The following is a 24,993-nucleotide window of genomic DNA, read 5'->3' as shown; positions in this document are numbered from 1 at the left end:
ATTTTTTTAGCCACTCTGCATTTTATTTATATTTTATTCTCACAAGTTAAAGATCACTGCATTAAACAGGTATTTATGGATGATTTCTTTTCTTATCTCCATCAAATTTAATTTCCATTAATGCAGTTATGTAGATTGTTATGTGCCCATTTGAGTGTCTCCATTAAAATTCTGGGTAGAAAGACAGAAGGAAATTAGTCCTTTCCTCACAGGTCCCTTAGCAGTATTATTCAAATAATTTTGTTTGCAACAAGGAAGAATACAAAGGTAAACATTCCTTTCATCAGATAAAAGTGGAGGAGAAAGAAGGCGGAATTTTTAATTTTTGTCTCACTAATCTGTTTCAAAGCAAATCCAGTAAATCAGGGAAGGAGAAACTGCTCTGGATCAGTCTCCAAGGCAAGAGGGCCAAGTCTGTTACAGGTCTTAGAAGAGTGAAATGGAAAATGTATTTACATTTATCTCAATTTCAACTCGGTGAGTAATCCTTTGGCTCACCAGTTCTCTGCATTGTTTTGTTACACGTGTAAAGCTCAAGGCTCTTCCCTTCAACTAAAACTCATTTTGTTGGGAAGGCAGTGACAATAACCAACCTAGATGAAGTTCTGCTTTCTAGCTGCCGTTAACTAAATTGGAATCAAATGTACTTATGTAAATTAAGAAGTGGAAATAAGCTCTGTTAATTTTAAGCTCTTTGTGGAGCTGTTCAAATGGATGTCTGATTTTCTTTCTTCCCCCCTCTCCTTTTTTTTTAAGCCCAGTTTGTAGCTTAAGTGCCATTTACATTCACTGGGATTTAGGCAGCAGACTGGCTTCTGTGAAAGTCCAGATCTACTTCAGTGCACTTCTTTTGGGAAGAAAAATCATCAAAATTTGTGTTTTGCTTAATGCCATGTCACAGCAGATCTCAAAAACATGCTTCCCCTTTCTAAGATGTAGAAACCAGAGTGAGGCCAATATTTTCAGTGCAGCTTTTCCCTCCTAGCTTTTTGATACCTGTGTGTTGCTTGTTTCTTTTCAGCCTTCAAAAATACCTGGCAGAGTCAGGTAAATTTATGTTAATAAATGTTAAATTATCAGGTAATTTAACCCCCAAATTGTCCAGACTCAGTGAACAGTTTGGGGTTAAATTACCTGTTAATTGTTGCCTAGGCGTGTTTATTTATAGGAATGACACAGACAGACTCATTTTTCATTAATTTTGTTGGAAGTGGAGCTGAGTAGAAGATAACTGTTGTTCTTAGTGAGTCAACACTTGCAGTGTCTCTCAGGAAATGCTAAACAGTATTAGACAAGACAGAGCAAATACATTGCTAAAAAGTAAAATCTCTTCTTGAAGGGTGCTGGACCTTCCTTGGGCCAGTGTTGAGTGCAGGGGTTGGGTGAGGGGGGTGTTGGCCGTGGTTTGGATGCCAGAGGTGAGTGGTGTTTCCCTCCAGCAGCACTGCACAGGTAGGGAGCTGTTAAACCAGTCCCCACACCAAGGTGAGACCCTGGGAGATGCAAATACACAGGGTTAGTAGGAATAAACTTTTATCAGATTCATAAATGTTAGAGGAGTTTTTCAGAGCTCACACAGTGCTGGAATAGCCCAAGTAAGGAATCTTACCAAGGAGGGTTAACCTTTAAAAGCAGCTTAATGCTGTTAAAATTAATGAAATGAATATGTCAGTTTGCAGCTCAACACCTCCCCTTACAAATCCCAGGGGGTATTTTCAAGGGAGATGTCAGAGGTACAGTGTGCAAAGGTGAGAGGAGTTGGGGTTGTGTGGGGATGGAGCTGATAGACCTTTGCATAAATCCTGGAACGTGGGGCCTGAGATCTGACCCTGCTGAACTGCACTCATTTCACTGTCACTGCTCTTACTGAGCATCCTTTCACTGGACATTCATCTGCCTGAGCCTGAAGAGCTTCCCCTTGTGCTGTGCAGCTGCAGATTAGTGAGTGCAGCTTTGGTTTTGTGTCAGTTTTCCTCCAAAACCTAAACTTGATAATTCCCAACCTGATTTATCAACTGAGGACATTTCACTTATGGACGTATTAATAACTTCACCCTGTCACTGCAATGTAGTCAAATCTAGGAGATATATAGAGAAATATATATATAAGTAGGATGAAGGTGGCTCCTTTTTAAGAAAATCTGCAATAAAAACAATGTTCTGGAGAGATTTCTTTTCCCCTCAAGAACAAGAACACTTCAGTGTGCACATAATACTATATAAGCATACAATAAAATGCATCTCTGAGTATTGAAAGTGATATTTTAGTGTTTCCAGGAAGTCTTAGACCACTGTCCAGGACTATTTATAATGGTGGGGGTGCTAATTTCCATGTTTTCCCCTGGAAAGGTTTGCACATCCCCGTGCTCTTGGAATGATCTTAGGAGCTGAGCCCAACCTGCTTGTCACTGAACTGTTGTTCGTTTTCACTTCGTTTCACACCATTTCATTTATCTGCTCCCTTAAATGCCACATTTATGGGCCTGTGTGTTCTTACCCAAAAGGCATTTAAACTTGACAATGTAACAGATTGTGCTGTGAAAGCTAAATAGCTGTTTAGTACTTATTCCTTCGAATTTGTGCTCTGCCACATCATTACCCATGTGATAATGTGCCACTAGTTTTCTTTGCAAATGAAATCTCATCTTATAAAGTATTCATAATGTTGGCAAATTGCTGACTTTAGGAATCAGGAGAGAAAAAGGGTAATAAATTCTTTGCATATTTTAATTGAAATTTCCATAGTATAGAAAATATTTTTAATGTAGTTGTTTAAATGGACATGATTGAGTTCAATAGAAAGGAGCCACAAATAGCTGCCAGCTGGCTGGACTGGCCAGTTGGAATTCCTTTGGCATGGAGAAATGCAGGTATAGTGGGACCAGTGAGTCAGACTCAGTAGAATGATTTGTGGACACAAAGATCAGAGAGCCATTAGTGCCTGGCCTTTGCTTGGCAGGGTCCAGAGGGTAAAAATCATGACAATGGTTTCTGAAAACCAGAATAAAATCAGTTAAGAGAAGGATTGTTGTCCCTCGCAGAGGCTGCAGTATAAAAACTCATTAATATAAATCAATTTTGTTCTAAACATAAATCAACATTACACACATATGAAGTTCATATAGCTACACTTTTTTTTTCTAAGCTTAGAGCTGCAAATATTTATTTTTCAGACTTCTTTTATGTTAAATGCATTGGTTGTTTTTGTGATGGGATAGAAATTTGTATGATCTGTTTGCCAGCATTTGATAAAGCTTTGTTTACTCACAAGAAAGCCGAAGTAGTTTGGATTCCCCCTTTCAGCAGATAATCCCCTCTGAGGTGTTTTACAGTAAATAAACTGCAGGGCTGGGACAGGACACTTCATCCCCCTCTTCTGGGACACTGCCCTGCTCATGGCTAAAAAGGGAGTCATTGTCACCACTGAATCACTGGGTGTTCCTACTTCATTCCTTATTTTCCTTTCACTTCATCATCAAAGTGCGATTTGTTTTTACTGCAGACTGCCTTTCCCTTGACGGGACTGATCTCCTTTCAAAAGTAATCCAGAGGCCAATAACAAATGTTATGGATGCCTCATCCATCGCTGTCACCCCATGGCAGGCACAGAGAGACAAATGTCCCTTTCAGAAGGGCCCAGCTGATGTTCCCCAGCACACACTGCTCATTTCAGTGTTCTCAGGAGGAGCAAATGCTGAGAAGGTCTTGGCACACAGAGGCAGAAGCTGCTTATCTGTGCTCAAATAGGACTTACAGGCTGGTATTTGAGGTTATTATCCTAGAGAGGATCTTTGGGATCATCCAGCCTAGTCCAGTGCTGCTGCTCAGAGGTTCAGGGGGTTTGTTGGAGGTTTTTTAAAATGTTACATGCCAGCAAAATTCAGCACAGCAAAGTGAGCCCTGTGCAGTCATCTCTGACTGGAGCCAAGTTAACCCAGCACAGAAAACTTCTGAAACTCGGCTTGAGGAGCTGTCAGGAGCCCCTTGAGCAGCTCTGGGGTGTTTAACAGTGATGCTCTGTTCCAGCAGCCCGAGTGCTCCCAGCAAGGAGAGCAAGGAGAGCTCAGTCACATACTGTAATCTGCTGAAACAACACCTCAGCAGCTCTGGATCTGCACCTCGGGGAATAAATTAGGAGTGCATTTCATCTTCACTCTCCACTGCCTTGTTTTTGTGACTGTAAAACGCCCTGGATTTGTGGATGTGCTTGGGTGTGTAATGCACTGAGAGCGACACAGCGAGCGCCGTGTGCTCTTCCCGTGAGGGTGAGGATGCTGTCATGCTCCAGCCTCTTCCTCAGAAACTCATCCAAGGAAATGCTTCATGGGGGTGAAGTAGGAGCTCCTGGAAAATAAAGGGAATTTGTGTTATTATTGTTTTTAATTGGGCCGTAGTCATTTGGTCCATTTCTCATCCCTGTTGCCTGGAAGTGGAGCAGAGTTTCAGACATCAGCAACAGATTTTAATTTAAACTTTTTGCCAACTTTATGTTTTCTTATGCAATTTACTTTTTAAAATGAAGAGCACATGTTTTCCTTCCAAATAACACGCAGTACATTTATTGGCATTTTAAATAGGCCAAAGTGAGTGACCAACCTTCTTCTTTTTCTTTCAAGTCTATTTTTTCCCTGCAGGCAAATTGCTGTGGGCTTATGACCCACCCTTTTTATGACACTATTTCAGCACAGATATTCTTAGTTAGAATTCTAAGTTATTTCTTTGAAACAGAAATAGAAATCACCACCTTGGCCAGCAGTTTCTTCATCTAAGGGACATACAAATATGTCATCTAAACCTTTATGAAATCTCTGTCACACAGTTTATGTATTTTTGTTCCATTTGGGAATGTAAGCTGGTGTTGTCCTTCTGTTTGTTGTCCTGTATGTGAACTAATGGTCATTTTACCAAATGCTCCCTTGTTTGGGGCATGGTCCTGTGGCATGGCCATCCTGGGAATTGCTACAAACTTCTGCATCCTTTCTAAAATAGATACAGATCTCTCTTATTTCATGTGCTCATACCCACACCACCAAAATAGAGACTTCAACACTTCAATCCAGAAAAGGCAGCAAGTGGCAGTAACATTTTGGCTCTGTTACATACTGTCAGCCTTTATTTCTCATGTTTAATACTCATTTATAATTAACAATAATAATTTGCTTAGATGGGCTGTTTAAGGTGATTTTTTCTCAGCAGTTTTGTACTTGAGCAGTTGTTTGGACCATGCAAACCATTTGGTTCCCAAACAGAGTTTTGGGCAGCCAGAGGAGATTTTGAGAAGCCAAGACTGAGAAAGAGGACTCAGTGTTACAAGGAAACCTTCCTGCCTTTGGATCTCCAGCCTGAGAAGTGAGATTTTGTAACTGCAGCTTTTCTTTTCCCACACAATCATTAAGAAAAGACAGTTGCTCATAAGTTTTGTATTTCATGGATTTTTTTGCAACTGAGAATTAAGTCATCTTGGGGCTTTTTTTTTTATTTTTTCCCCTAATTTGCCTACATTTAAGTCTAATAATAGTTTATTAAACCTGGCATGTGGAATAGCAGAGTGCTGGAAAGTTTGGGATTCATTTCCTGCAGCAGTGGGTAGATATCCGTGTCACACAAAGTTGTCTCAGGCGCTGAGTTGGGCGTAAGCTGCTTCTGCCACTGACTTTGTTTATGGGAAAAACTAATCTGGCTGTGAGAACTGGACTTATTTGAAAGTAATTGACAAGAACTGTGTCTGTGATCCCCAATGTAAGCTTTTTCCAGTCACTTTGGAGAGATTAGATGTCTCTTAACATCATCTTACTCGCGGTGAAGTTGCTCCAAAGGGACTCCTTTAATCATATTAGTTTCGCTGCCATCACCCCGTCTTCAGAGTCTTTCTTCTTCCCTAATAGAACCAAATCTGCTTTTGCCATCTATTAGGTCCAACATTAATACTCCTTTGCATATTAATTGCTGTTGCTTTACCTATAACATTCAGCTCACTCTCAGCTGTCCCCACTTTTGGATCCAAAGGCTGGGAGCTGTTACTTTTTCCTTACAGAAAACACTGGATTGTGTTTCATTTTCTAATGACTTTGTATAAGAACCATTGAATAAAGAAGGAAGTAAAGCTTAAAAAGTGTAACAGGAATTCCCCCAGTCTTTATTTTGGCTTGTAGTATCATTTGTGAATGAATTTTTGTTGTGTTATAAAAAGTTAGCCCTGATTTCTTATCCTAAATATTTTAACAAACTTTTTAGGGAACTTCTGAGCAATGTCATTTCTTAGTTTCACTTATGTGTGTGTGTAATTAAAATAAGGGTTTTTTTAAAAACAGAAAGGAGGGGAAAAGAAAGAGGAAAGTAGGGGAATGAGCTTTTAGAAAGAACTCTCAGAGATGAAAAGATAATTGTGGCTATTTTAGGCAGAACTCGCACTGGGGCAGCTGTTAAAAACCCCAAATTCTCCGTGTGTCAGTTTGGAACGCAGACCATGTCACCCAGCAGCAATTGCAGCTCTTATCTTCATGGAGTTAGTGCTGCTTTGCTTAAGGAAAAGCCAGGCAGGCTGTCATGTTCTTGTGATCTGGAGATGAAATCATTTTCCGAAAGAATTATAAAAGTACATTGCGGATTATAATTATACACTGAAATGTACTTCATGTTTTTATTCTGTATACAGATTTAATAAGAAATTAAACATGTGTAGAGGAAAAGCTCAGGAAAGGAAGGAAAGGATCTAGCACAGATTACAGTATATGAAACATATGCTTGAGATAATGCTGATAGGGCTGAAATATGTGGCCTGTGGTGGAGTTCTGTATACAAATGACGTTCTCATTCCTTCTCCACACACACTCTCTTACCTTTGACATAGTAGGGACTAATGCCAGTGAGTAATTAAGAAAGCATGGAAGCAAAATGAGTTTCTGAGATGGTTGATATTATTTAATGCATGTTACAGCTGGGATAGCTGAAGGACAAACTGAAGGTTTGAAGGGAGACAATGTCTTTTATTACACCATATAGTCTAAATAGCTTGGAAAATAGGCAAACTTTCAAGTCTTGATTTTTTTTTTTTCCCCCCTTTCTCAGATCTCAGTATTTATAGGAGTCTGTCTTGGGAGATTAATGTACAAGGCAATAGATCTGATAGTCATTCATGTCCCAACTTTGGTCAGAAACAAATGTTTCCTTTTCAAATTTTTGTAGTAATGTGGTTCTCAGAGGCTGAAAACAAATGGTGTAGTTGAGTACAGAGAGTGTATTAAAAATGTCTGAAGAAGAAAAATAGTATTTGGAGAGAAATTGGCATTCCAGGACAATGGGAACTTTAAATATACACTGCTTTTCCTCAGATTTTCTTGTGAAACCTTTAATAAGCTTGAGCTGAGTCACCTGCACTTACTTGGTAGAACATCAGTTTCTGCTCTCAGTATTGTCACATCCTCTCTGAAAGAATTCCAGGCAAACTGCAAAGTTTCTTGTGGAACAGGGAGGACAAAGGGGGAAATTCTGTGTGAGTTTCGTAGTGAAAGTGCTCATTTTCAAAATGACATTTATGAATGAAAACATGGATGTGCTTTCAGTGTCATCCATCACACTTAGCTGTAAGGACAGTGCTTTATGTCCCAGATGTGATGCTCCTGTACTCCACTGAAGAGCCCACAGAGGAAATGGACTTAGAAAAGTAACTAGTGAGAGTTCCATGCAAGTGTAATCTGAAGTAATAGATGTGTAGCTACTCCTGTGGTAAAGCAGCAGAGTGAATTCTGTGGAATTGGGTGTGACACAGCTTTATTCCTGTCACTTCCATCCCTCCCCCTTTGTGTTCCCCCATTAGGGGCCAGCAGTGATTGATAAATGAGTGATGATACTCTGATAGCTCATTAGAAGGCAGCAGATCATTTCTTAAGGACAAAAAAGAAGGCATGGGTAGGAAATGTCGTGATTATATGCCCCAAGCTCCGTTTCTCCTCCAAAAGAGTCCATCTTACCAATGCTTTGGGCAGGGGGAGCTGAATTTACCTGTGTGCAGGAAGAGAAAGGGAAGAGCAAGAAGAGAGGCTGGAAAAAGGGACAGAGCATCCTCTGAGTCTGCTCCTACCCCTGCTGACAGCCTGTTGGAGGAAACCAAGTAGGTTTTGTGTTGTGGGTTTGGGTTTTGTCACTTTGTTTGCTCTTTCTCTCAGGTGATCTCAGGTTTGGAGATCCAGATCCGCAAGCTGAGGGAGGAGCTGATCCAGGCGAACGCTCTGCGGAACCATCAGCTGCTGGACCTGAGCCTCCAGCGGGACGAGGAAAAGCTGAAGGCAGCTCGAGACAAGGAGGCAGCACTGAACAGTCTGAGGATGGAGATGGAAAAAGTGATATCAGACATGAAAATGAAGCACACAGCAGAGACAGAGGCAGCTTTGAATAAGGTAAGGGATTCGCAAAGAGCAGCTCCGTGGGGTGAAAGGGGAGTGATCACCCCAAGGTCAGCTGAGCAAAGTTTCCCTAAGGAAAAATGTTTAGGGGTCAGCTGAGTTGAAAAGACAGCAGCAGAGCATGGGATGGCAGAGCCACAGCACGTGTGTGGGGTGTTCTGGAGTTTTCTGGGATGAAAAGCTTTGCTCTGGACACGCTGGGGCTGGGCAGCACCTCCAGCAGGGATGGAAGGTGCCATGAGGTGCTCAGGAGCCAACAGCACTTCAAAAACACAGGTGATTTCACAGGAAAGTCAGCCAGGAGCAGGCTGATCTTCCTCTGTAGAGACTGTGGAAAGGGTGGTTCTGCCTAGCCAAGCTTTTTCTCCCTTAAAAAGAGGGTGAGCTCTTGAGGAGGGAAAAACTCAGGCTCAGGGTGCAAGGAAATTGTGTCTGTTGCTCACAGTGGCTGCTCTAATTTTGCCTGTGGTGTACATCAAGTGAGAAAGGACTCTGGGTAAGATTTGAAAATAGAAATTAATGTTTCAGATTGATCAAGGCTTCCCTCCTGTTGTGTTCTGTGGGGTCACTGCCCATGTTCCTGCTTGCTGAGCATCCCTTGGACCCCTGTCTTGAATTCAAGTATTCCCCCCAGTTAGGAGCTAAAACATGCAAGTTTTATTTCAAAAGCCAAACTAAAAAAAAACCTACTTAATATTTATGGTAGACTCTGTGTATGTGTAAGCAGATAGTTGCTGAAGTCTCTTTTATACATTGCATTAAGACACTAAATCACACATTTTCTTGCAAGGGGATGTGCAGTGGCACAAATTAACAATCTGCATGGAGTGTTTGAGCAGCCTTTGTGCAAGTGACATTTCATTTACCTGCGTCAGGTTCTTGGTCTGTAATTTTAAAGAGCATTCGGAGGATTATGTTGGAAATCAGCCAGGCTGAAGCCATTAAAATGGCTGTGATCAACAATTCAGAATCTTTTCTGAATGTACAGAAAGCTCCGCTTGGCATAATTATTTAAAGCCAAGGTCACAGAAAGTATTTAAACCTTTGAAATTCATCATTAAAGGATTAATTTTAACTCAGGAAGACATTGTCATTTTTGCTTAAAAATGGAATTTGAATCTCAATTCTTTTCTTTCTTTGATCTTTTTTTACATGTGTAGTATAGCAAAAGAAAAGTTAACTTCTTTACATCCTCAAATTAAAGTTACAAATAATCCTTCATAGGGCAATATCTCTAATAGTCTTGAATTGTCATTTCTGTCAGAAATACTGGTTTTCTTTAATTTGTTGGATTTTTTTCAATTTTTAAAAAAATTTGCTAATTTTAAGCTATATTAACTGCTATTGTATTTTTTTTTCTTTAACCCACTTCTCTGTTTTTACCCTAATCTGAAGAGCACATGTTGAGCAAAAGATAGGAGGGGAAAAGTAAAAAATATCTCTGTTGAAAAGTCTTTCACAGACATGTGAAAATACCTGGCATTACTTCCAATCTCCATTCCCCATTCTGTTTCATTTCTGTCTTGCAGTTGTAGAACTGTGGAAACTGGCCACAAAATCCCAAACTCAAAGTAGCTTAGAGGGCAAACTCCATTTAAAGCTCAAAAGTAGCAGTTTCAGCTACTTTAGTTCAAATCTTGATCTTAGTCTGTGGAACCTTGATGATTTTATCCAAGGGGGTGGACAGAATCTTAATTGCAGCAGGAGCCTTGAAACCTTTTTATGAAAATATTTTTTATCAGATTTTGTTACCTGGGAATTTAGGACAATTTGGGAGAAAAAATTGTTCTCTAAATTTACTTTTTTTGGTGCCAATTCTGTGAAGATTGCTTAAAAATCTAATGGCAAACTGAATTTCACAATTTAGGCATGGAACATCTGACTGGCCAGATTTTCTGAAGGTCAGTCCATTCTCAAGTGAGGGATCTCATTCCTCTGTGATCTGCTCTGGGAATAATGATGATTTCTGTGGGGATTGCTTTGTGGCATTGTGGATTGTTGTTAACGTGAACATGAGGAAATACAAAAGAAATGATTCATACTTCAGTGACAAGAAAAACAGAACTGCAAATGGGTAAAGAAGATCCAGGATTCCTCTGGCATTGCCCTCCCCATCGTCCTTGGGGATGAGAAGAGTGAGGGGCAGAGACAGGGAAAGGAAAAGTTCATTACAGGCACACCGAACATTCAAATATTTGTTGGTGTTTGTAGACAGCTTTTTGATATTTAGGGACACATAATTTATTGAGGTCTTTAATTTTCTGTTGCTTAAAAATCTCAGCTTTAAGGCTGGAACATTGTTTATTGTGATGTCAGTTCCTGAGCACTCAACCTTTGAGGGTTTGTCAGGGTTGGTGTCTGCTGGAGATTCCCAGGACATTGTCAGGACTGTGAACATTTTTTCCTGCTTTGTCCTGTAAGATCCTGATGTGTTTTCAGCACTTTCTGTGCAGACCTGGTGGAGCTGACAGAAGTTTTAGGATCATTTTTCTGCAAAGCGTTTTGCCCTGTTACCTGTGAGGGTGGGGAGGCACAGGGTGCCCCTGGATCCCTGGAAGTGCCCAAGGCCAGGCTGGACAGGGCTGGGAGCAGCCTGGGACAGGGGAAGGTGACCCTGCCATGGAATGAGATGGGATTTAAGGTCCCTTCCAACCCAACCCATTCCATGCTTTTGGATATTTGGGAGCACAGAGCCCTGGAGCTTGGGCAGGGCCAGGTGAGTTCCAGGTTGCCTCAGCAGCACTTGGGGCACTCCTGAGCCAGGTGCAGGGCAGTGCACAGAGCTGGGAGCAGCTCCAGCTTTGCCAGGAGTGACTGAAAGCAGGAGACAAAGTCTGAGTGTGTGCAGATGTGGGGCTTGGCCGCCGCCGCTGTTTGTAACGTTCTGTGGGATTTTCTTGGCAGAGGAAATGAGCGTTCAGCAAGCACAGCCTGAGCAGAGCACTGGACAGGCTAACAATGCTCAGAGGAAGCAACCTTGGAACACTGAAAATATCTCATAAAAAAGCTCCCTTTGAGCAGCACACATGAGTAAACTGGAGTGGGAGAAGCTGATGATGGGGTTTTTTTTTTCTCTCTAAATAATTTTCAACATTTAGCTTTTTATTGACTTCTTTTCTATATTTAAATAGATATTTTGACTCATTCTGTTAAAGGTTTATTCAGGTTCCAGGAACATCTAATTCTCTTTCAGTGCTGCTTTTCTTGTGGAGAAGTAATTTACATTTTTGTGTATTGACTGTACTGAACACACATGATATTTGATTACAGGACAAAGCTGTAGTCAAAAAACCCCCAAAACAAATTAAACACTTTATTTTTGGGGCTGCAATTGATGGAAGGAAGCTGTGAAGTGGTTCCCTCTGGAGAAATGGAACAAGGTGGCATCAAACCTGGCCAGAGCCATGCAGACCCTGCTTGTAGACTTTACTGATGTCAATGTCAGTTGTACTCTGAGATTTCTGTGATTTTAAATCAAAATCTGTTCACAGTTTTTACCTGGACCTTATTGAAGTCCACATAAAACTCAGATACTTGAAGACCTTAAAGTTAAGGTGACTCTGTAAGTGACCACTTCCTTAATTAGGAATAATTATTCTATATAACATTTTTGTTGCAATATAATGTTTTTGTAATGGGGCCCTTTTCAAAACTCTTCAGACATTGTCCTATAGTTGGATACTTCTTTTCTGAGCAACTTTTGCACATAATTTGCAAATATGGTGCTGCTGATGTGCCCGAGGGGACATTTCAGTCCCTCCTTCAGCATCAGGCTCTGTGATGTGATTAATTCCTCACCCAGCACAGCCCTGGAGCAGCCCAGCCCAGCTGGATGTAACTCCCTGGGCACATTTTCATGCTGCATACACAGGAATATCTGTGATTCACAGTATCTGTTCTGGCACTGGTGCAGATGAAGTCACACTGTTCAGCACTGGCAAAGACACACAAGATGAAGGGAAGGAATATGACATCTCCTGAGATGAAAGATACTCCAAGAGATACTTGATTAAAAGTATTGAGTTTCCCCTAAGCAGTTACTTCTGCTCCTAAAGTACAAGCATCTCATGCCTTCCACGAGTTCCCATGTCTGGGTCCTGTCTCTCCAGCTCTGCTTCTTCTCTGCCAACTCCACATTTCATTAACACCAAAAATGGTTCCATCATTGTCCCCAAGACCTTCTGAGAACTGGATTCGATGGAACCTTTGATCTGACACCTTTCACATCATTAACTTGGAGGCTGAAGCCACACTTGCAGATAACTTTGTTTGTGGGAGCTCTCAGAGGAGCTGTTTTCACACTCACTCCAGTGATTCCCTGGGTATTTACATCAGGGCAAATAGGTCAGCCATAAAACGTGGACGTGTATTCCTCCCAAGTGTAATGATCTCATTAAATTGTGTCTAATTGTAATGCAGACCTGTTTGTTTCCTTGCTGCATGCAGGCAGGATCCCCACCAGTTGTAAATGTGCCATTTTTTTAAACTTGTTTTGAGTCTATTACATCAATTATTTAACTTAGGCCCCAGCTATGAATAATTTAAAGAGCCTCCAATTCTTACCAAGAAGAGTTGGATGTTACCCAAGTCTTAATTTTTTTCATTAGAATCCAAGAGCTGTTGTCTCTGATATTATCTCTCTGTTCCAGAGCAGCAATATTTTTATTGTTTTTGTTTTGTAGAGCCTGTGTACATTAAATTACATTTGGTTCTTGAACGTTTCTGACACAGTGATAGTGATTCACCAGCTAATATTAATAAAAATGAGTGTAGTGCACTTGGCTTTGTTGGAGGAAACCTAGCAAAACCAGAAATGTGGTGCCAAAAGATCAAGTAAAAGCAAAACATGATGCCAAAAGATCAAGAAGAAACGTATTTCACAAAGAGGAAATATTTTAAATGTATATTAGCAGAAAAAATACGGATTATTTAATCTGTCTTGATAGTACCTTTCAACAAATCCTTTTAAAACCAGTTTCCTCTGGAGTGTGTCCCTTTTTGCACTGCTCCTTCTGATTCCTCCAAAGAAAAAGCAGGATGGTGGTGGACCAGGAACGTGGTCACAGGAATTGCATCATCTCTCAGGGGAGCCATTTGGAAGGGTCTTCAATCAGCAGAGCCAAACATGAAGAAAAAGATGGTAGAATCATCTCAGGGATATTTCACTCAAATAAGATCTAACAGAATTTATGGCTCTCTCCCTACTGGAGATGTTTCAAAGCAAGAGCTGCAGTTATTCAAAGAGTTACTCTGCTCCAGTCTCTTTAAAAAAAATAATAAAAATAAAACCTCAGAAAACTAACAATCCAGAAAACAACAGGTCAGATTTCTGCTCATCAGCTGTACTTCTAAATCTGGTTCCAGAGTTAGGAGCCAGGAGAAGTTGGTATAATTCTCACTGTGGGGAAAAAAAATGTGCACCCATGAGCAGCAGGCTGACTTTTTAATATCTTCATTAATGTCTGAAGGGAGATCAGGGACCATTATTTGCACTCACAAATAGCACCACAGGGTTAAAAATGAAAATTATTGAAGCAATGCTCTTATGAAATGAGAACCAGACAAGAGCCAAATGATAAATTATGACAAAATATGGAATTAAAAAGATGGCTTTCAGCAGGGCAAGGACTGATATGATTAAAATTCAAGCTCAATCATGTGGCTCATCTTTCAGCACACTTTATTTGTGTTCTGTCATATCAGTTATAGCTGGGTAGTTGTTGGAGAAGTTTGCCTGGGTTTTTTAGGGTTTGGTGGGTTTTTAGCCAACTGGTATCAATCTAAAATAGCTGTTGAAGAAGCATTCACAGATGGAGCTTTTCTGAGGTTTCTGTTTCCTCTTTCTTTTTCAAGTGTGTGCCCAAAGAGCCCTCCCCGTTCTGCAGCACCTGGGCACATGCTGCCTCTTCCCAATCCCTGAACTTCCAGCTTTTATCCTTTGGAGTGCATTCATAAGATCAAGACTCACAAAGTCTTGGGGATGGTGGAAAAGGTGAATGCTGAGGTTTTGCCAGTGGCAGAACAACTCTTTTAATTATTTTTTCAATCGTTTCCCGAGCCTTTCTTCACTCTCCAAACAACCTGTAACACACCGACTTTATCTTGTAATGCACAATTGCTTATTATTTCAGCTTTATTAAATATTTTTAAAAGCCCAGTTGAATCATGACCTCATTCTCTCCCTTTTTTCCCCCAATACCTTTTGTTTTGGAAAAAGCTGATTGCTTGTAGGTCCAGTTTTCTTTAATTTACCAATTTTAGTTATCCTTATGCTCCTGGGTATGTGATAATATTTGGAAAACATCAGCTGTTTTCCAGTGTGGTGCTGACTGCAATGTGAGATTGCTGGTGGATTTATTTTTTATTTTAACAACTCATTCAACAAGTTCATTCTTAGATTTGTTCAGAATTCATGAGTGAGGTCTGGGTTCCTGGTCAGGTGTGACAGGAAGGATTCCCTGCTCCTGGATCTCAGTCCCTGCAGCCACCTCCATGGTTTTGGTTGTGCCAACAGCAGTAATTGGTGTTTGTTCCTTGGAATTAGAAGTAGAAAATCCTCCTGTATCCACAAGCTCCACGTTCTTACTTTGCTTGGAAGTTTTTGGGGTGATGCATCCTTTGCACAAAGACTTTCTCAAGTCCCCCAAACCCCAGAGTCAGCACAAGCCCCTGCAAAAGGTGCCCCATGAGACTTGTCCATCACATCCCTGCTTAGGTCAGCACAACAACAAAAAAAAACAGATTTCCAAATAGCTTTATTGAGAAAAAATGCTCAGTGATCAAGACCAAACTAATGTAAAACATAATAACTGTGTATTTAAATACTGGCACGATTTGAAGACATTGTTTACACTCATTTGCTCTTTCTTCATATCATTATAATGAAGAGAAAAGCTGCAGGTGGCTTTTTTCTTTTTTTTTGGAGGAGAAGGAGTGTTTGGGAAATAAGGAAGGGGTAAAACAATGTTATTAGTCCTTCAGAGTCATTAATATGAAGAAAGAAAAGTGCTCCAAAACGACTTGCTTACAGCTGCAGAACATGTCACGGAGTAAAACCCACCTTCATTAAATGGGTGAGAAAGAATTCTAATTGTTTTGAAGTTCTTATGATCAGTCTGCATGTGCTTCATTGTAACGTGATACTAAAGTGCCTCAATTATGATTTGTATATTTTGGTGCCAGAAGGGTTTTTTTCTTATGCTAAATTATTAAGTTCTGTCAGCTGCTGGGCTGTCATATAGAGATACAGTAAATCACATTATATTTTGTCATGGATTACACAGAGCAATAAATTTGGGAACAGAGATCAAAGTAGTTTCACAATCACATCTGAGTGTAGGAGGGGTGTTTAACTTGTAGAAAATCTGATTTAGGTGAAACTGTTGCAGTTCTTGTGTGAATTTGAAATGAATTTGAATGTTTGCTTGAAAATGAATAAGGTACAAATCCCCAAAAGAGTTCTCCTGTATTCATTTCAGAGGAGTTAATTCTGACCTACAGCTGCAGGACGGAGAACAGATAAATAATTAAACATTGGGAATGTTAAGAGCCTTCCAATGCCTTATTTATGTTTTTAATTGCTTTGATGATGGAGCAATATGTTCCATTTTCTTTTTAATTGGGCTTTTGCTGGACTTGGGAAGTTTCTCCTCGGCTCAGTAACGCGCTCTGGCTCCGGGAAGTTGTCGCTCTTTTGGGGAAGCTTTGTTGTATTTAAAACTACAAAAAGTAATCCAACCTAATCTTGCTCATGGCTTCAGATCACAGATTTGTTGGGGGGATTTGGTCGTGTTTGCAGTGTCTGTCTTTCCAAATGTAGAAGTTTAACTTTTGTTAGAGCTCTTGTCTGATGATGTAACTTCAAAATACGGAGTTAACTTTGTGATATTGAGTCAATTTAGTGATGCCAAGTTAATTCAGGGGTACAGAGTTTGTCCTTTGTTCCCACTTTTTCTTCTATTTAATAGCAAAGATTCTGTCTTAAAATGATGCATGCATAGAATGTTTTTCTGCTCATTGTCTTCTTAATAAATGCTTGTTCTTGCCACAAAATTCAATTTAAAACAGCAATGCAGAATCTAAAAGCTTCATTCTTATCCTTTTATAATTATTTCAGGAGCCTTAAAGTCTGTCCTTGGCAAAAATCAAGGCCTTTGAATTTAGCTGATAAATAATGGTAAAGGTTCTCAGATCCTGGAAATCTCCAATTTCTGAGAGAATTGTGTTTTGTAAAGCTGAGATGAAATCATCTTTAACTGAGTCAAGTTAAAGCATCACATCTTGGGATGTTGCTTTCTACGTGTGGAGGAAGCTCTAACTTTGACTTGCATCTTTAAAGATGTTTCACAGCCTGTCCCCTTGTGGTTTTGTGGGTACCAGAAACATCTGGGCCTGAGTGATTCTGGAAACTTCTTCATGTCAGAGGATGGGAGAGCCCAAGCTCATGAGAGGAGTGAGGTGCCTGCATTTCTTGGATAAAGGCAGCTTGTCAAAGCTTAAATAATTCCTGTTGGGTTCCCTTTTTCTTTGTTAAAGCTCTGTAAAAGGACATGCCAGCACTTTTGATTTAACATCTTAAACTCAGTTTGAATAACCGTCTTTGTTTAGTTGGATGGAACAGAAGCAGGAAATATAAAAATGGTAATCCAGGAATGTATTTGTGATTTAGGGACCCTAAAGTGGGGAGTGTTGCAGCCTCCCCATCTTCACCAGGTTTACTCCATCTCATTTGAGTCTGGAGCTGTGGGAAGTGCCATAATATAAAACCTGACCCCAAAGTTGGTGAGAATAGGGAGATAATGAGAAATCTGGACCCCAGCTGATGGGTGTGATGGGTGGCAGATGAGAAGCAGTGACATCTGTGACGATCATTTGAATCTCCTCATTTGCAGGGATCTTTGTCACCACAAAACACCACACTGATTTCACCAGAAGTCATCTCACAGATGGCAGATGAGGGTCAATCAAACAAAAATCAGCCATCTTTGCCTGTGTGTCCATGATCCCAGCCCAGAACTTATCACACCCAGCAATTTCTTAGCAAAACGTCCCAGAAAAACTTCAAATTAAACCACAATTCTCTGCCAGCCCTTGAAGTGCCTGATGCACTCACCAGTTTTGTCTTCTGTAAAGGGTAGTTCAAACATTCAACAATTGCATGTGGCAACCCCAGGCTGTTAATCTGGTTTTAAACCCTTGTCTTGTATGCAAAGCTTGTATTTTAGGCCAGTTTGTTTTAAATAACGTGCCTGGCTGTCAGCAATATTGACTGGAAATCAGCATTAGTGATGCTGGGGAATATTTAGATGCTCAATAAACCCATTTAGCTGAAGGTAATAGTTATGTCCTGGTGTAACTTCTGGGCATCAGCCACCCTGCAGCTGGAGCCCCACAGAAGACTTTCTGGGAGAGTTTAAAATGCCTGTATCCAATTGCTCTGCATAATTTCAGAATTATTAGAAATACTCTGTTGGTTTAAGTGATAAGTCTGGAATTTGGAGTTTTCCTAAGGCACAGTTTGCAGAAGCAGTTTCTCAGTGGGCCCCCATTAAGCACAGCTCTGCAATGTCCCACAGAAAGGCAATTCTCTGTGCAGGTACTGTCAAAGCCATTTCTATTCATTCTTGGGTTTTTCCCAATGAAAAGTAATTCACACATGAATGAGGGTTTTTTTTTTTTTTTTTCTCCTAAAGATGTATGTTTAATGAAAAAAAAGGAAAAGATTTGTAGACCTCCAAAAGTGAAATGTAAAATAGAATATTAATAGGATTTTAGGATTTCTATCATTCATTTTCAAAACCCTTGAAGTCATTTGGTACTTGACTAATTATTCTGTTAACATCATTTTGGGTATTCAACTATTTTTAATGGCCTTTTGGGTGGTTCAGATTACATATTTGAACTGGTGTGCTATTTTCACTGCTGAACAGAGATCCAGCTTTCATTTTTGTCTGATTGGTAGGGAGAGCAGGAGAAAGAACAGGAGTTTGGTGTAGGAAGTCACCCACTGTCAGTGTTAGAGGCACATAAGGAAAATGCATGTTTCAGGCTTTGAGTCAAAATGGAATTTTTATGTACAATCAGATGGACTTTAAAGGTGATCTGCTGATCTCTGAAGTTTAAACAGATATTGTGCAGAGAGTTTTAACATACTTAATAACAAAGATTGCCACCATTAGCCGTTCTGAAGGTCGTTTTCTTCTGACATCTATCAAATTGCACAATCTTGAATTTTGGTACAAAGCATAATGCTGTCAAACTTAAAATAGAAATATTCCAGAATGTGGAGTGGTGTGTTGTTTTTTGAGGTAAATGGGCCCCATTTACATTAGTTCTTTGATGTTAAATTCCTTGCTGCACATCAGAGAACAGTTGCTTCTTCCCTGGAGCAAGTTTTCTTTCTTCTTTTCCCCCACCCTTTGATTTTTTTCCTCTTTTTTTTTTCCTTTTTTTTTTTTTTTTAAATACCACTGAAAAATAGCTCTTTGGAGAAAGTGGTAAGGATCAGCATAGTCAAGATGATTTTTGTTGAGTTGCAGGCATTTTGAAAAATGATTCTTTCATAGCTACTACCCTAAAAAGTTCTTAAATCTGCTGCTTCTTTATCAGTGCATATGGTGTTATTTGTGTCTATATATATGTATAAAACTCTAGTTATGAGAGCAGTTTCCAAAGCTGGAAGATAGAGAAACATGGAATTATTTAGGTTGGAAAAGACCTCTAAGGTCATTGAGTCCAACCATAAAGCCAACACTGCCAAGCCCATCACTAAACCCTGATTGTTTGGGTTGGAAGGGATCTTAAAACTCTTCCAGTGCCACTCCTGCCATGGCAGGGACACCTTCCCCTGTCCCAGGCTGCTCCCAGCCCTGTCCAGCCTGGTCTGGGACACTTCCAGGGATCCAGGGACAGCCCCAGCTGCTCTGGGCACCCTGTGCCAGGGCCTCAGCACCCTCACAGGGAAGGATTTATCCCCAATATCTTACACAATGCACAGATTTGTAACATTTCGAGGATTCTGAACAGCTTCATTTCTGATAAATATCCAAGACATCCCAAGTGCCTCCATGGATGTTGCTGGAGGATGGAATTGTCCACGCGGCTACCAACCCCAGAGTGCAGGGATGGACCCAGGAGAGACCTTGGGGTTGTTTAGGGCATGTGCTCCATCGAGTGGAACTGGAACTAAAAGTTCCCTGTGATACACCTCACACCTCCAAAACAGCTGATAAATACCTGGTAACAGGGCAGGACACAGTTTGCTTTTGTGATGTGTTGCTCTCACAGATCCTGTGCTCTTTTACTGATGCTGCTGTGTTTCATGAAAGGAGAAAGTGAAAATGGGGCTGTGTTAGAAGAGCATCCATTAATTCAGACACCACATCTGGAGTGATAATAATGGGTCTTCATTTCTACGTGAAATGTTTTGTTGAAGTCAACGCAGTTTTGCTCGGCAACCACAATATGATGCTTTAAGGCTTTTTAAAGAATTAGACTTGGTTTTTAAAACCAATTAACTGCAACAAGGACATAATCTTTTTAATGCAGAAGTCCTCCGTAATATGAAACAACCGCATGTAAAATCGTCATAATCAGATAATTTTAGCTAAAATATGTATTAACTGTGTGAAACTAAACAGGAGTTCATATTTGAATCAGTGGAATTCCTCTGCAGCTTATCCAATTTAAACCTTTTTCATTATAAAAATGGATATTCCAATTGATACTTCTGACAAGCTTCTGCCAAGTGGGGAATTTCAGCAGCCACCTCTCACACACGGAAAACGGGTTTCAGACCATTAATTCTATTTGCAGTGCTGCCCACTGCTATAAAAAGAGCTTGACTTTAATGAACACTGGCTGACCCTCCAAATGTTCACCTTCCACTTGGATTCTTATTCATTATGTTTCTGAAATAGCACCTAACCTGAAAGGGAGGGAATGCCCTTAAAATAATTCAGAAACAGCTTGTGCTTCCTCCAGCACATGCACCCAGCAGCCAGCTGGAAAAAAAGGAACCCAGGAAACTGCACCAGACCAGTGTGAACCTTCTCATTTATCAAGATAAATGTGATATAAATCCCTCTTGATGCTCCCTGTACACAGCTCTGTGTGTATTTACTCATTTCTTAGAACAAAAAAGAGTAAAAAGGTGTTTTTTGTGTCTAGCAGTGCTACCTCTGCCCCAGGGAAAGTGGTTTATGTCTCCCTTGGTTGCAAACCAACAGCCTGTATAAAGAGGTACTAAATTAGTTTTAGTTGCAGGTTTTAAGAAAGGCAAAGCTTCATATTTCAGCAGTTGAAAGATGGCAGTGGAAAAGAGGGTGCCCAGGCAGCCCCATGAGCTGGATCTTTTCTGTGCTGTAAATTGTGGTCTCTGCCTTCATCAGAGCTGCTCCTGTGGTTTGTGATGATGCAAGAGCTGCTGGGTGTTACAGACCTCAGGGAAAAGCTGAAGTCAGCAGGAGCCACAGAATTATGGAATGATTTGGGATGGAAGGGACCCTAAAGCCCATCTCATTCTACCTCTGCCATGGCAGGGACACCTTCCCCTGTCCCAGGCTGCTCCCAGCCCTGTCCAGCCTGGCCTTGGGCACTGCCAGGGATCCAGGGACACCTGGACTCTGGGCACCCTGTGCCTCCCCACCCTCCCAGGGTGAAGGGAACAATTCCTTCCCAATATCCCATCTAACCCTGCCCTCCATCAGTGGGAGGCCATTCCCCCTTCTCCTATCACTGCATGCCCTTGTGCAAAGTCCCTCTCCAGCCTTCCTGTAAGACCCTTTAAGGTACTGGCAGGGACTGTCCATAGTTTTTAGTGCCACAGGGCAAATATGATCAGTTTTAGACAACCAGAGCCCATCTAGCTGTGCTTGTGCCATCTCCAGGGAAAGCTTTGGGAGCTCAGTACCTCTGATATTCAGACCACTCAAATATTTGGGACTGGAAGAAAATGAAAGAATTTATGGTTTGTTGGTGACTGGGAGACAAAGCTTATAAATATTTTGTTAACTGGAAGTTGTTAAAGCCATTATAAAATAAAATGTTGCAATTCCTTTTAAGTAAACTGTTAGGATATCCTTTCTTTGCCTTTAGTTAGGAATAAAACAATGAAATTCAGAGTATCTTTTTTTTGAATCACCTCTGTCCTGTCTCTCAGAGGTCAGCCTGATTCCACTCAGTGCGAGCAAACAAATTCTAATTTGTTTATGGAACTCATGAGTGGTTTTTTATTATTTATTGGGATTTCTTCTGTGGGTTCAGGAGGTTATAAAGCTGCTTCTATGAAAGATGAGGACTTTTACCCCAGGCAAATTGAGCGAGAGCAGCTGTAACGTGATCTATGCAGTGCCTTGCTGACGAGTCCCTCTCCCTTTCTGGGAGTAACAGTAATTTATGCTATTGCTGTAATTTATTTTTTACTTTTTTTCTCTCAAGATAAACTGGTGGTTTCAGTCACTTTATGACATGCAGGGGTGGTAAGACATCATCTGAAACAAGGCTGCAGTACAATGGAACGAGTGTTAACGTGGGTCAGCCCAAGTACAAGAGAAACAGCATGGACAGAGCTCCCTGGGATAACTGCTGCTGTGTCACCATTCCTTTTATTTATCCTCCCCCACCGTGGGCCCAACAGTGGTTGTGGTTCACTTTTGAGTGATTAATAGAGAAAAAGTGAAATTTAATTTGTCTGGTGCTCCAGAATTCTTTGAGATGCTGGTTCAGACCAATGTGTATTGCCATTATCTCTGTCTATAACCAAACCAAGCCATAATGTTATCTCAAAAATGATGCACAAATTTGATAATTGGTTTTGATAACTTTTTTTAGTAGATTCCTCAGTGCCAACAACCAGATGGAGACACCCATATGTTTCATAATTTTGGAATTTGAAGGGATTGAGGATCTGAAATTGCAATTTCATGTAAAGTTTAGGATTACTTTGAACTGGCTGTAATATTCTTACGCTGAGCTGCACCTTACAGAGCTGCCCGGATTGCCGAGGATGATTCCAGCCCTACCATGACGATCCGCAAATGCTCCGTGGCTCTAAGCTCCTCGATTTTATAGCCCAGTAAAATCAATAAGACTCTTTGCCTGCCTGAAATCCCTGGTGTTTGCAGAAATGGAGCCTGAGCTGGATGCACACAGGGTTCAGAGGCTTTGGGGGCCCCTGTGGGTTTTTTTGGTTTCCCCAAAGAGGGGCTGGCGGGAGCTGGCGTTTGGGCGTTGGACGCGGTGCCGTAAAACTGAGGACGACAGATCAAAGGTTTGAGCAGGAGGTCAGATAGATTTTGAAAACTTAATCAGCTTAAATTTGCTTCAGAACTCAGCTGTGTGATATTCTGTCCCCCCTAAGAAAATATTTGTCTTAGACACCTGTCCTCAAGTTTGAGAGCCAAGAAGACGAGAGCGCCAAGCAGTTCACCTGAGGACAGCGTGGTGGGGCTGGGCTGGTTTCTGCAAGAAAAATACAAATCAGGTTTCTCTCCTGAAATGAAATTGCATTTACTTTTTTATTAATATAACTATTATCAAATTATTTCTGAACTTAAATTATTTGAGGAAAAAAAAACCGTAAGAGTTACTTTTCCTGGGGTTATAGAAACATTTGCTGGTTGGATTCTGATATGACCAAGCAGCCTAGTTTTCAGTTTGGTTTATTCTTTAGCTTTGAGTTATGAAAAAAAAAAAACTAGGGTAAGGAAAGAGCTGTATGTCCAAGCTGGTTCAGCTGCATCTTGGGTGGATTTTCAGTGTAATCCCCACTTTTCCCTAGGAAGGGATGAGCAATGGGACAAAACTGAGAGGTCAAGCTGCATCCCCCATGTCACATTGCCTGGGACTTTCTCTTCATTTTTTCCCCTCTATTCAGAAACAAATTCATCCTGATAAACTCATTTATGTGTGTTGCCTCCTTCCCCTGCCCCACACACACACACACACACACACACACACACACACACTCACACACTCATTCTCTCCTTTTTTCCTTTTTTTCTTTTTTTTTTTTTTTTATTAATCCGCAGAACTCTTTATGTTTTTCTAATAATTGGCAGCAGAGGTACAATTTCTCCCCTCTTTTAAGTGATGAATAGTTGGCCCGAGATCAAAGGCCAGCCCTGGCGGTTTTTTGGCTGCCACAGAAGGGCGTTGCGGCTGGCGCGGGGCCGGCGCTCGGTGATAGGCATGTGGAGGAGGTGCCAAGCCCAGGGCCCGGTGGCAGAGTGTCTGTGCACGTCCTGTGTCTGAGCTAACGGGCTGTCTTTTGTGTGTGTTCCAGGCCAACAGCCAGCTGAGGCACACCAAGGAGGAGTTCCGCCACAAACTGGCCAAGTGCTCGCAGGTAGGTGGCCAGCAGACAGCTCAGGTGAACCTGTTCCACTTGGGAACTCGATGAAAAGTGGAGTTACTTCTGGTCTTGAAAACCAAGAGAAGTCATAGCTCGTTACCAAGTCAAACATCCAGTGTCTTCTGGCAGATCTTAACTGAAAAACCACAGGGCATTAAGCTGGAAAATACAGGTGGGGTTTTTTTTGAGTTCTGAATTTCATCTCCTGAGGACCCCAGAGGACTGAGTCCTCCCTCAGCCAGTGGGAAGGAAGGTGAGGTGCTCCATCAGCCAGCACATCTCAGAGAATCAGGGCAGTTGCACAGCCAGGACTTGCATTTCATATTAAAGGCCAAGGTTTCCTATTTCTATCATTGATCCCCACCAGTTCTGCATTTCTGCCCAGGACAGCACCTTGAGGAATGTCAGTGTCTGGAGGCAGACTGGTTTGGACTTGCGTTTTTGGTCTTGAGAGAGCTCAAAAGATGAAAATGAGTGTTGAATTTACATATATACTTAAAAATGGTAAGGCTGGATGGTTTTACATACTTCAGCTTTCAGTTTGACTGACAGGTAGTACTGAGCTGTGAAAAATGGTGGAGATGCAACCAGAAGTTAAGCTTTTAATAAGAAGAAAATTGCCACGAGGATTTGTGTGGAGGTGTCATTCTCCTCACTGCTCCCAGCCATAGCAGCGTCTGCCTTGCACTGCAAAGTGTGTCTGCAGCCAATACTCCAATAACAGTCTTTTAAAATCAATAAAAACACTACAAAGAAGGGTTTAGCAGCCTCTAAACTAGACAGGAGTGATCAGCAAGACCATAACAAGAAACTGCAAACTTTACTGTTCTACCGACACTTCAAAATATTTAAAACTCTTGATTTCAGCTTTTCAGCTCCTTTGAGCCTTATCCTCTGTAGCTGTTGTCCAAAATTGTGACTTCAGTGGTGACATTTGTTGGCTGTCACTTTTTCACACTGCTTTATCAGAATAATTGGTAAATACATCTTAAATTCTATTACTGAAATCTAACCTGTATTTTTACCCATTTATTTGCATACAGAGGAGTTGTAGAGTCTCCATCCTTGGAGATACTTAAAACCTGACTGGGCTGATCCTGAACAACCAGCTCTGGGTGATATTGATATTTAAACTGGTCCATTCCACCCTCAGCAATTCCAGGATTCTGTGGTAAATCAGAGAGGATGTTCTGTTTCCTAAATACCTTTCCAGTAATGTACAATTAGTAATTTAGTAAT

General features: G+C 41.0%; 1 protein-coding gene across 7 annotated transcripts in view; it reads left to right on the top strand.

Moving 5' to 3' along the window:
- CEP112 (centrosomal protein 112) overlaps positions 1 to 24,993 on the top strand; it is a 155,513-nt gene that overhangs the window by 88,659 nt on the left and 41,861 nt on the right. For all 7 annotated transcript variants that reach the window (XM_015645755.1, XM_033518638.1, XM_033518640.1 and 4 more), the window contains exons 21-22: positions 8,166 to 8,396; positions 23,686 to 23,748. In XM_015645755.1, the coding sequence (XP_015501241.1) occupies positions 8,166 to 8,396; positions 23,686 to 23,748 (294 nt within the window). The remainder of the gene's footprint in view (positions 1 to 8,165; positions 8,397 to 23,685; positions 23,749 to 24,993) is intronic.

This window comes from Parus major, chromosome 18 (assembly GCF_001522545.3).
Source record: "Parus major isolate Abel chromosome 18, Parus_major1.1, whole genome shotgun sequence".
NCBI classification, from domain to species: Eukaryota; Metazoa; Chordata; class Aves; order Passeriformes; family Paridae; genus Parus; species Parus major.
Note: the sequence above shows the minus strand (reverse complement) of the source record. Positions and strands in the feature narration are given on the sequence as shown.